General features: G+C 39.2%; 1 protein-coding gene across 2 annotated transcripts in view; it reads right to left on the bottom strand.

Annotated features, from left to right (window-relative positions):
* Window positions 1-5,909: 5,909 nt before the first annotated feature.
* The window catches only part of HSDL2 (hydroxysteroid dehydrogenase like 2), a 139,887-nt gene continuing 132,371 nt past the window's right edge, over window positions 5,910-13,425 (bottom strand). For both annotated transcript variants that reach the window (XM_063455303.1, XM_063455304.1), the window contains exons 10-12: window positions 9,030-9,158; window positions 7,282-7,410; window positions 5,910-6,316 (exon numbers count right to left, since the gene is read on the bottom strand). In XM_063455303.1, coding sequence (XP_063311373.1) covers window positions 6,204-6,316; window positions 7,282-7,410; window positions 9,030-9,158 — 371 coding nt within the window. In that variant the 3' untranslated portion in view covers window positions 5,910-6,203. The remainder of the gene's footprint in view (window positions 6,317-7,281; window positions 7,411-9,029; window positions 9,159-13,425) is intronic.

Below are 13,425 nucleotides of genomic sequence, written 5' to 3'. Positions count from 1 at the left end.
GGCTGTAAATTGCATTAGCAAATTAGTTTCCTTCAATATTTAATATTTTTTCATTTTATGATTCTCTGCTGGGAACACGTGAAAATCATAGAATTGGATGTTAATAGGTTTTGTGCTTATCCTTTTATTAATCTTTTTATTGCGTTATGTGAAAATTCCCCACAGGAAGAAAAAAAAAAATAATTAATAATTTTCTTCAAATCCAATTGTTTCTTGTTAATTGAATTGGCCACTACACATTCAAGTTAGGAATAAATTATTTTCTTTATATCCCATAAATTCAATTACTGTACAGACAAAAAGTTTCTCTCTAAATGTCCCTGTAATTTATTAAAGAGATTTATTATATTATCTATATATGACTGATGATTTAAGTACATACATTCTAAAGTCAAATCAGTTTATTATTGCATAGATTGTGAATATTTGTGTATTTTGCAGTTTTACCAGTAAGCAGAAAACGGTTTTAATGTGAAGATAAACTGAGTACCGTATATACTCGAGTATAAGCCGACCCGAATATAAGCCGAGGCCCCTAATTTTACCCCCAAAAACTGGGAAAACTTATTGACTCGAGTATAAGACTAGGGTGGGAAATGCAGCAGCTACTGGTAAATTTCTAAATAAAATTAGATCCTAAAAAAATTATATTAGTTGAATATTTATTTACAGTGTGTGTGTATATAATGAATGTATGTGTGTATGAATGCAGTGTGTGTGTGTATGAGTGCAGAGCCTTGGTGGGGGGTGGGCAATTTTATTATTATTTTTTAAATTTTAATAATTTTTTTTATTATTATTTTTTATTTGATTTAATTATTATTTTTTATTTTATTTTATTATTTAATTTTTTTTCGTCCCCCCTCCCTACTTGACACATGGCAGGGAGGGGGGCTCTCACTTCCTGGTGGTCCAGTGGATGGGCACTGTGTATGATGGGGGCTGGCAGAGCTCTTACTTACCTCTCCTGCAGCTCCTGTCAGCTCCCTCCGCCTCTGCGCCGGTCAGCTCCCTCTGCCAGCTCACAGTGTAAATCTCGCGGCCGCACTATGACCCCGCGGCTCTCGCGAGATTTACACTGTGAGCTGACAGAGGTGCTGAACGGACCGCCGCGTAGGAGGAGAGAGCTGACAGGAGCTGCAGGAGAGGCAAGTAAGAGCTCTGCAGCCCCCACAGCCCCCTGTCTGTATTATGGCAATGCAAATTGCCAAAATACAGACAATTGACTCGAGTATAAGCCGAGTTGGGGTTTTTCAGCACAAAAATGTGCTGAAAAACTCTGCTTATACTCGAGTATATACAGTAAGTCTGATACATACATGTTTAACAGAGGATTAGCCATAAAGCCATATAACTTAGGATATATCACTATCTATGTCAAGTGCATGTAGACAAATGAGAAAAGTAAAAAATAAATAAATATATTTAAAAATAACTCCGACTACAGTGCAGGCCAAGTGTGATTCACTATTTCGCAAGTTTGCGATTTGATGTTGCCAAACGACCCACGCCTACATTACCTGACTTTATTTAATAAACAATATTACATTTTCTAGGAGATTTAGTCTTAGATATTTTAAATGTAATTTACCTACTGGGTCCTGCCTTTTTATTGTAATATGGATTTCTGAATGTATTCTATTCTTTGGTCTTGCACTGGACACCTTTAAATTGGGGTCGTGATATTGGATACCTTTCCAATTTTTTTCTGTGGGATCTGACAAATTATACTTTTAGTTTACACAGAACTGTAAACCTGATATTCAACACAAGAGATGTTTGGTTTTATTGTACCTGTCCACTGACTGGTAGAAAACTTTGAGGCCTTGTTGCCTTCTGACATATAATGAAGATTTGTCTGTCCTTGCAGGGGCCTCAAGAGTGTACCTAGAGATACTGAGGTAAGCTGTTGAGTCTAGACTGAAAAACATCAACAGTGATAGCACATGTATGTATTTATATATCCCTCCCCAGGACGTACTTGGAAACCAAAGCAATCTCAATGTACCTTTCCTGGATTATTTATATATATATATATATATATATATATATATATATATATATATATATATATATATATATATATATATATATATATATATTTAATTTAGATTTTAGCAGGTATAGAAGGTGTGTGTGTGTGTGTGTATATATATATATATATACACACACACACACACACACCTTCTAAATCATTACAAAACAACAAAAATGAATAAATTGTAATGCAAATATTCATCGTTTGAGTCTAATATATATTTAGGGTAAGTGTATATTCTTTATTTTACTGTATAGCGCTCCACTCTTATAGCTAGTATAAATCTGAGTGTTTATCTCAAAATCTAGCTGGTTTTGTGCAAATATCATATTGTTTGCTGCTTTCGGAACCTTGCATTGTGTTCTATTTAAAATAACGAATCATGGGTGAACCCTGCACCCTGCAGGTTGCATTGTATATTGCACCAACAATCCTATCCTTAAACCCTACTCTTTCAGCTATGAATGGAGAGAAAACGGTTCATGTACTTAAATGATATACACGCTACCTAAATCTAATCACTGTAAATAAGATTGTTGAATATAAACATGGTGTCATGTCCAGAACCCAGAATGTTATAGTTTGAGTTCTGGAGGTGTGCAAGGCTTTGCCTATCCCTTGGTCACGGAAAAACACAAAAAATAAAAACACTACTTGATAAATAAAGTAGCTAACACAAGGACATCAAGGAAATCTTTTTTTTTTTTTAATCAAATAATTATTCTTAACCTGCTGGCTGCATAATCAAACGCTGGCAGAAATCACGACCATCTTGAGTGCTCTTTCCCTCAAGACTAAGCAATAGTGTTTTTAACAATTATACTGACCTCCGAAATGGAGTTTTTCAGAGTTTTTCTAAGTAAAAACTGAGAAGAAGACATTCAGCAGAAATCAAAGGGAGCTGGCTCAAGCATGACACTGTAAGCAATGGAGACTCAGTTTCAGTAGTGAATAAAAAAAATTGCACGGTTTTATATCACTAAAATACAAAGTGCTGTAATAAAGCATGTGGCAGGGGTAGACTGGACTTAGTCTTGCAACCTTACATGTTTTAGCGATTGAAAGTCATTAATCACAAAGCTGCACTGTGGTTTTTTAACACATTGCCTACACGTAATACAATAGCAGAAAAAAATTAAATTACCGTATATATTCGAGTATAAGTCGACCCGAATACAAGTCGAGACCCCTAATTTTACCCCAAAAAACTGGGAAAACTTATTGACTCGAGTATAAGACTAGGGTGGGAAATGCAGCAGCTACTGGTAAATTTCTAAATAAAATGATATCCCCCAAAAATTATATTAATTGAATATTTATTTACAGTGTGTGTATATAATGAATGCAGTGTGTGTGTGTGTGTGTGTGTGTATGAATGCATGAGTGCAGTGTGTGTATGAGTGCAGTGTGTGTGTGTGTGTGTGTGTGTGTGTATGAGTGCAGTGTGTGTGTGTGATACAGAGCCTTGGTGGGGGTGGGCATTTTTTTTATTCTTTATTTTTGACGCGCATGAAGGTAACAAGCATTCTCGCAATGCCACAACAGTAAAGGCGAGGCAGGGATAAACAGTGAGGTTAACATTATAGGCATATTGATATGACAGCACACATTTAGTTTTTATATAAATCAAGTGTAAAACATGTTTAAAATATCGAGTAGATTAATAAACATTCTGAGCCAGGAGCTTGTGAGGGTTAAACCTAGCTTTAACCTACGAGGCTGTTAATGTCGTTCAGGCTAGTCTATCGCGTACAGCTTGGGGATACAGGGGTATTCAGGCGTCAGCCCGTATTTTACATTTACATTTAGTAGAAGGGAGACAATATTTAATTAACTAATGATTAACAGGCTTATGCATGTCTAGCTGTCCGTTGGGGCTGAGGGTAAGCTCAATCTCGCCATAGAGGTTCAGCGTTAAACTAACCCTCCTGTCAGGAGTAAATTGGGTTTGTTAGACATGTGAAGCATAGTTAAGTAAAACATGGCAAATAGTGTAAACGAGATGTGGCCGGATAAACATGCGGATTGAGTCTAACTAACACCAGTAGTTCTCAAGCTTGAGTAGCATATGTGTATCACCCGGAGTGAACATGTTTCAACAGGCAGAAAGCAGGGTATGTATAAGGATGTTTAGAAAACAGGTTAAGTCTAGCTGTCAGTACCTAAACACGCTTGCATGTTACTATGATGTTACTTGAAATCTGACGTTGAGTGCACGGTTATTCTAAATTATATAAAAGTCTATGCCGTCATCTCTTGTGCGCGGGTGAAATATTTCGGCTTCTGTCCTCTGAGTAGCTCGAAGTCAACCGACTCCCGATCTGCAGAGCCGCATGTGGGTCTCCGTGCCCATATGGTGATAGTAATGGCTGGCTTACATGCTGTATCCAAGGCTGGAGTGGAGTGGGGCGTTGCAGTCCTCTGGACCCCGGAGTAGCCAGGTAAGTTTGAGGGTTCTTGTTCTTCAGTTGTGCTTTAAGTTCCTGGCGGTATTTCATGTGGGTGTTTGTCTTCTTGCGTTGGGGTAGAAAACGCTGCTTGGTCTGCCGCCATTTTGAGGTCCGGTTTGCCGTGAGAACTTTTGGGTTCCTTCTCCCTTGTTGAGGCTGCTTTATTGGGCAGATGGCTGCTTGGCAGTTGTGAGGCAGGAAGTTGCGCTCTGCTCTCTAGCGGATGCCAGAATTTTTCAAATAGTTGGTCTAGTCTGAGCTGGAGGTCGGGCAGCTGTCTTCTTTTATCAGGGGTGCTCTGTACCGCCATTTTACAGGAGCTAATCTCCTCTTGTCACTGATCAGACATGCCTCCAGACCCCACAGCACGGCTGGTAGGTGCCGGGATTTCCCTCGCCGGCAGGGGGGGGGGGGGGAATTTGGCTGTGCTCTGATGGACCCTGCAAAGATGTGGGAGCCCGACAGTAGAGGGATCGGCCGCCTCCCTTTCTCCCTCGTGTAGTAGGCCTCCATCCTCCCGAGATCCAGAACCGCCAGACGCCGGTCAAGCTCCGGTCGATAAATATGCGTGAGGGCTCATACAAGCGCTGTAGGTATTGTAATCTTTGTTTTTTTACTGAAAATCGTGGTTAGTCGATAGTTTAGATAATTTTCCCCAGTAGCTTGGCCAAGATGCGTCCGGCTAGCTCGGCAGTTAAACTCCGCCCCCCCTTATTATTTTTTTACAATTATTATTTTAATATTTTTTTTTTTATATTTTTCATATTTTATTTTTACATTATAATTTTTAAAATATTAATATTTTATTTTTACAATATAATTTTTAAAATATTATTAATATTTGTATGTTTTATTTAAATTTTTATGTTATTTTTTTTTCGTCCCCCCTCCCTGCTTGTTAGCTGGCCAGGGAGGGGGCTCTCATTCCCTGGTGGTCCAGTGGATGGACTGTGTAGGAGGGGGGGCTGGCAGAGAGCTGTAACTTACCTTTCCTGCAGCTCCTGTCAGCTCCCTTCTCTCTCCTCCGGTCCGTGCAGCTCCCCATTGTAAATCTCGCGGTGTGACTGCCGCGCGGAGCGTTGCCACGGTAACCCGTGGCAACGCTCTGACCCCGCGGCTCTCGCGAGACTTGCAGTGGGGAGCTGACCGGAGGAGAGAGAAGGGAGCTGACAGGAGCTACTGTGAAGGTAAGTTACAGCTTCCTGCCAGCCCCCAACAGGACCGCCGGGCTTGCAATGAGCCCGGCGGTCCTGGTCTGTATTATGGCAATGTAAGTTGCCATAATACAGACATTGACTCGAGTATAAGTCGAGTGGGGTTTTTTCAGCACAAAAAATGTGCCGAAAAACTCAACTTATACTCGAGTATATACGGTATTAGCATCTTAAATATAAAGAAATAAAATAAATACAAACACATGGTGAAAAAGAAAAAATCCTTGTTTATTTCAAAACGTTTTAATCTAATGTTAGCAATGCAGTGTTAGATTGACATGATTGGTATGCACGTATGTGCTGTATTTGGCTTTTCCATTTGGCCACTAGATTATATTTAGAAACATACAAAAGTAGATTTCTATTTTTGTTACATTCAGTTGCACTGGTGTTATTTGTAACGAAGTGCAAATCTAGAATAGATTATGGGTATCGCCAGGTAGGCAGGCTCCGATCATAATGCATAGCTTGTTATGGGCGCATTTAATGCTTTTGAGCGAGTTATAATTTAGAATTCATTTGGCCCATAAGTTTTTCAAGTTTAATAGCCAGGCTGATGTCTCCTTTGATCTTCAACTTCCCACTCATGAATGCTAAGGTAGGCTTCAGCTTTCCTGCAGAAAAGAGAAAATACATAGCTTGGAATAGATGTACAATTTTACACCAACAGATTGTGTTTATACACTTCTCAAAGGTACATAAATTGTCCTCTATTAAATGAACACTAAAGTATTAGAAATACAATCCTGTATTCCCAATGCTTTAGTGCCCATGAGAAGCATTGGATCGTACCAGGCCGGAGGATGTCAGGCCTCCTCCATAATTGTAAGCTCGTTTGAGCAAGGTCCTCATCCACCTATTGTTCCTGTAATTTTGTAATTGTCTCATTTTAAAGCGCTGCGGAATAGGTTGGTGCTATATAAATGCCGATTATAATAATAATAATAATAATGATGTTGTGGGGGAAGGAGAGGTAAGCAGTGCCAAGGGAGCCTTGGCACTGAAAAAAAGGTAAGTACAAACTGTATTGGGCAGATATTTATTTATCAGTGGGTGTGGAGAGCACATTTAATTTACGTAACTCCATTAAACTTGGGGCAGAACTAGTGCACCCAGCAGATGTTTCTCATACCATCTCTTTTTCCTGTAAATGCTACACATCAGAAAGTAGCATCAGGTATTTGTGAGAATATTTTTTACATTTGTGAGAATATTTTTTACTTTTTTGGAATTGCAGTAATCTACTCTGGACTCATACATGCATCCCATCTTTATTACAGTGTTACTCATTTACATCAGGTTCCCATTGGTTGACGTCAGCAGAGGAGGAGCCTGACAGCATTGAGGGATATCAGTGCTGGAATCCGTTAAATGTTTAAAGGGTTATTTAACCCTTTACATCGCTTGGGGATGTGGGGGATAGGGAGGAGAGGGGGGAACAGGGGGGAGGGGGGGGGGGAGGAGAGGAGTTTCGATGGTGTTGGGAATACAGCTTTGCATTTCTAACACTATAGTGTTCCTTTAAGCATACTCAACTCAAATAATAAAATTAAATAAAAACCCACAATAAGAAACAGACCTGCAAACATTTTGACAAAGTCCTCACTGTCCATGCTCATTACCACGTCTGCTTTATAGGATGGCTCCCCTTCTCCAACTTTACCCTTATCATTTTTAAGGTCCAAGAACCACTTCCCTTCTTCCGCCCCTAGGAGTATGAATAAAGGTGTAAGAAATGTCAGTACTGCACAAACAAAGAAAATATGGAAAACATTTTTTTGCCAAAAAACAAAAAAACCACCAAACTTTATTTCATTGTCAAAATGACAAGTAGCATAAAGAGATCAGCTCATAGATCATTCTGATATATTGATTTTTAGCCCTTTAGGTCCCCCCCTCCCCTCCCCCGGGAATATCAGAGAGAAGTATGACACCCTTCCTGAGCATTTGTTAAAGGAACACAATAAGGACAGGAACATGTATTCCTGACCCTATATAGTGTTAAAACCACCATCTTGCCCCCTGGCACCTCTAAATATAGTAAAATCTTACTTTTATTACAGTCTGCTGCTGCTGGCTCTGCACCTGATCTGCCTGCTTAGCTGACATCATCAGAAGTGTTGATCTGAGCAAATCACAATGCTTTCTCATAGTAAAGCATTGGATTGGCTGAGCTTGTCATTTAGACAGATCGGGGCAGAGCCAGCACAAGCCAAACAAAGCACTGGCCAATCAGCATCACCTCATAGAGATGCATTGAATCAGTGCATCTCTATGAGGAAGTTTCCATGCAGACGGTGGAGACACTGAATGGCAGTGCTGCATACTGTGCAGCATTGCCCCAGGAATCACCTCTAGTAGCCATTTGAAGAGTGGCCAGTGGAGTTATCACTAAGCTGTAATATAAACACTGCCTTTTCTCTGAAAATACAGTGTTTACACCAAAAAGCCTGAGGGGAATGATTATACACACCAGAAAAAATACAATTAACTGCAGTTGTTCTGGTGACTATAGTGTACCTTTAAGTATTTCAGACACCTAATTCCAGTGGCTTCCATTGGGAACCATCAGCTAAATCAGAAGATCCTGTCAATAGTGAACTGACAATAAGGTCAATAAGTTTTGGGGAATTATTTAGCTTGAGTACACATGAACTGACTTGGATCAAAAGTCAAAATGTACCATGGCAAGTTTTTTCCATCTTAAAATGCTATTGTCATGGTTCAAATAAATTTACAAATACTACTAAATAAGTGGGAGTTCCAGAATATTGTGAATTATAAAATGCTGGGTATTGCATTGTATGGGCTAAAGTTGATGTTGTAATCTACAGCTAAGCAAATTATAAACCCAACCAGTTCATCTCACTTTAGTGGTTATGGAGTACTTTGGCACCACACCACTCTTCACTGTTCAACCATTCTTGAATGGTTTACCCCTAAATGATGATCCCAGGTGCCTGCATTATTGGTTGCCACGTTGATACTATAATTTAGGTCTCATTGAGGTGGTGATTAAATTAAATTCAGGTTGGTCTCCCCCCCGCCCCAGTACAAATGTTTTTGCTAAACCGTGACAGCACTTTTTGTTAGCCAGCCCCGTTCTCAGTTCCTGTCTTTGGAATTATACTGTCTAGGACGGATAAGCTGTAGTTGCCATTTTCCCTTATTTGTCGGTGAATTCCAAGCCCTTTAAAATTATAAGTACATGTTGGATGCAGTTTGCTTTTGGTTCTCTGTTTACCCACAGTTGAATGTTCTGTGTATAGGCTAAAAAGGTGTTAACGTACAACCATCATCAGTTAACTAAAAGACAAAACATGCTACCTGAGATTACAAACTGGTATACGCCTTTTGTAGAGTTCACAGTGTCTTCACCAATTAGCTTTTCAATTGCTTTAAAGGTCTCTCCCACCTTGCTTGTGGCTTTGGATGAAGCCTGTCCTTTTCCACCACCTTTGAAACAAGTAGAGATTGACAATATCAAAGTAGCCATATATTTTCACTTTCAAAGAACTCTTAACATACCAATACTTTCTTGAGATAATGATTATATATATATATATATATATATATATATATATATACACACACACACAATCCAGAGTTCTGGCACTCTTCCCATATGACTTCAAACACATTCAAAAAATTGACCAGGGTGCGTTCTCAGTGCTCAGATATGTAACCAGAAAAAAATGAGAGCGCTCACTGGATTTGAAACAAATCTTATATTAAACCATGAGCAAAAAAGTAAATCAACGTTTCGACCGTCAAGCGGTCTTAATCAAGATACCACACATAATAAAACAAGTGAAATATATATCATACAATATTCAGAGTATGTTAAACTTACCCAATCACCATGTAACCTCGTTAATCCAACCCTTCCTGTGTCGAACACCACTGAGTGCGTCCACCCGTGCGTGCGTGATGACGTAATGTCATGTGACTTACAACCCGAACTGTTGCCTAGTAACGGCAAACACTGTAAATGTGAGGATTGTGAGGCTACATCACTATTTAGCCTATATATCACACACTGAGCGCCTGGCAGTAGCTTCACATCAGTGTCTTAATGTGGAATCTCAGACACAATTATTTTTTGTATTTACGTATAAATGACTTAATTGAATCTGCCTCAATATGGGCATTTTGAGTACAGTGGAACATTTCCTCCATGCATGATTTTAACTCTCACATTTACAGTGTTTGCCGTTACTAGGCAACGGTTCGGGTTGTAAGTCACATGACATTACATCATCACGCACGCACGCACGGGTGATGATTTTTAGTTTTTTTTTTTTTTATACATACCATAATGATATGCTGAAAAGTTTTGTGTGTTTTTTTTTTATTTTGCAGGCAGGCCTATTTTCTGTAAAACGTATACATTTCTGAAAGCTATACAGTAGAGAAAATAAAGATCAAATTGTCAAAATGTGCCCTCAAAAGCAAGTGGTCTTTTTTTCCTCTTTTGGTTAAGTGAACAATTCAACAAAACGCAAATATAATGAAATGCTTTTACAAATGGCTACATGTTTTATACTGTAGCAAGAAATGAATTTACACTGACCATGTAATTCATTAGAATTCGATTTCAGCGCTCTCATACAAGATCATTTTAATAAGAGATGGCCGCAAGGTCAAAGTTTGGTGGTCTCATGAGAACAGAGTGAAAAGCGGGGGTAACCCACAGAGAATTGGGAGTAAATAGAGAGAGAAAAATTCTGTTCCCATTGCCTATATTAGGTTCACATAAACAGTGTAAAAACTGAACTATACTTTAATCATTGGGTAAGAGACACCAATCTGGAAAAAGAAACTCGGCTGTAGCTGTCTAACTAGACAGTAAGTCAATAGTAAACGTCCTTAAACGTGCCTTCCAGAGGGTATGTAGTATCACAGACATACCAGCCTTCACTTCTCTAAACCAAAAGAAGACAGTAAGGCCCCACGATGTATTGCCACATTCGACCAAGGCTGGGGTCCCATGTCACAAGTTCTTAAGAAAAACTGGCCGATACTGCATAACTCAGAACTTCAACAGATACTACCCAAATACCCATCATTAACAGCACGGCGATCAACCAACCTACAGGACCAACTGGTCCACAGCCATCTGGCACCCTCCACATCACCATCCAATTGGCTATCGAACACAAAGGGGACATATAAGTGTGGACACTGTAAGGCTTGCCAATATATTTTTCCTTCAAAGTTCACCATGTCAACTCAAACCAAGATCAAAATTGAGACCAACGCTCTAGTCAACTGCAGCTCTACAAGAGTGATCTATCTGATCACCTGCAGATGTGGAGCCCAATATATTGGCAAAACCTTTCAACAGTTCAGACGGAGGATTCTGCAGCACATAACATCTATTAAGAATACCGTCACCTCTACTCCTATTGCAAGACACATTCTCAATTTCCACAATGGGAATCCTGACAATTTAAGATTCCAGGCAATCGAAAAACTACTACCAAATCCGAGGAAGGGCGATTTCAACAAGACCCTACTCAGAAAAGAATCACAGTGGATTTTTTCCTTTAAGACTTTGACCCCTTTAGGCCCTTTACACAGCATTCATACATCAATAATATCTATTTCTTCACTATGTCACTTAACATATCCTGTAATACTCTATACAGGATTTCTCTAATTCCGCAAAGGGACCTGATCGTCCAACAATAGACAATATTGATGTGTTCTAAACCATGAATATGGTCATCCCAGGATGCCTTCCAACACGCCAGGGAAGGGTTCTTTTGATTGATTTTCTTTTTAAATTCTGTTGTTTTCTATTTATACCATCCCCTTTAACTTGCATACCTTGCGTCCGCACTTTGTCACCAGACACCATCTAATTTTGATTCTGTTTACATGTACAATGTTACATGAATTAAGCTATCTTCGCATGCTGATTTGTACTATATTACAACAGCAAGAACTATGTACCACTCCAGGACAGCAACTGATACTGTCCTTGTATCTCCCTTTGGTGAGATCATGAAAAGACAGATAATGTTCAATTATTTATATTATCTCCTATTATATTAAACTTACCAATCATTCTTGAAAATAATTGGGGCACCACAACATCACCTTATTTTTTATTTATTATTATTATTTATTTGGATACCCCATTAATTGTGTGACATGCCGATAAATTCGAGTCCACTTATGTATGGACCACGGATGTTCAGCCACTTTACAATAGAAACTGACGTCGGCTTCTCCTTAACCTTTTTCAGCCATCTCGGCCACCATACCCCGTGAACGAACAAGTGACCAATTGGATTCAAGGGCGGCCTTTTTAAACCCTAGCATGCCGGGAAATCATTTCCCCCTGATGAGCCTTTGAAGTGAGGCGAAACGCTCGTCGGGGCGCGACGATTCAACATTTCCTAATACTATACTCACCAGACTCTGCCTGCTGTGTCTCTCGTCACCTCTCCCCCCCCTATACTTTCCATCATTTTGGTTATAACTTACCCGCAGCGGGGAGGTAGGTGATGACCATTTAGGGACACACACCGACCATGGTAGCAATAGGAGTCAGCGATTGAATCTGCAGGAATAGCTTTTCCATATATCACGGCGGTAGCCTGCCATCCCTCGAGCATTATATACTTTTTTTTTTGTTTTAAATATGTTTATTAAAGTCGTAACGGAGCGTAGGCAGACATTTTTTGAATTGCGAAAAGGAGCATTTGGTTGCCTGCGCAGAGGCATATAAGTCAGATGAGAATAATGCAATAAAATAAAACAGAAGCGTTTAACAGGCATAATAAAGCATTATGTATGCTATTTAGTTATCTGGCCAATTCCTATGTCCAAGTAGTCTTATACGTAATTAAATTAGCATGCACGCAAATGAATTAAGTATGTAGTAAGTTTGCGAGATTAGTTTTTGCTGCGGATAAAACCGAAAAAACTATATCCAGAAGACTGCCAGAAAAAAAAAAAGGCTTAATTATGAGTACGAATTAGGCGTGTTATATGCAGGTGCTTAGTATGAAATGGTCAATGAACTGCATAAAAATAGTTTTTGCTTCAGATAAAACCTATAGAACTATAGCTTTGAAACTAACAACAAAGAAGCTGAATTATGTGTAATAGTTGTGCATTTTGTATGCGGGTACTGAGTATGAAATGGTCGATAGGTGCAGTACTTGCTTGTTTACTATGCATGCAGTAGTAAGTGGTATTAGTCTCTGGCCGCTAGGGGCAGTAATATAAACTAACGTAACATATAATATGACATGCTGTTTTCAATGCAGTTTAGTAGGCACGTAATATAACATTAAAGACTCTGGTACTGTCCTTTTAAGTCAAAAGCTAAGTGTCTAATAAAAATCGCAGTTGTGATACTGAGAGAGTACACTGGTGTATAGCATGAAGGGTGCCTACATTTCCTGGCTGAGGTGTATGCATGTGGATATCTATTATGCAATGCGTTAGCTTGTAGCTATATGCCCAGATAGCTTAAGCAATGGTTAGCGAGCAGGTCCTGCAATCACATTATAATCATGCTAAACATCATTGTTGTACAGTCTGTCCTGTTGCACTCAGTAATAACAGGCAGTCTTGTATAGAATGCTCATTAGGGCAGATAGAGATAAACATTTAAAAGAAAAAATGAAAAATTATGGGATGAGAATAAAGGCAGGTCAATACGGGAGCAAGACCAGTTTTGATGTCAGTCCAAGGAGGGCCTCCC

The sequence above is a fragment of the Pelobates fuscus genome, chromosome 5, assembly GCF_036172605.1.
Source record: "Pelobates fuscus isolate aPelFus1 chromosome 5, aPelFus1.pri, whole genome shotgun sequence".
Taxonomy (NCBI): Eukaryota; Metazoa; Chordata; class Amphibia; order Anura; family Pelobatidae; genus Pelobates; species Pelobates fuscus.
The sequence above is the reverse complement of the archived record's forward strand: the minus strand, read 5'-3'. Positions and strand labels throughout refer to the sequence as shown.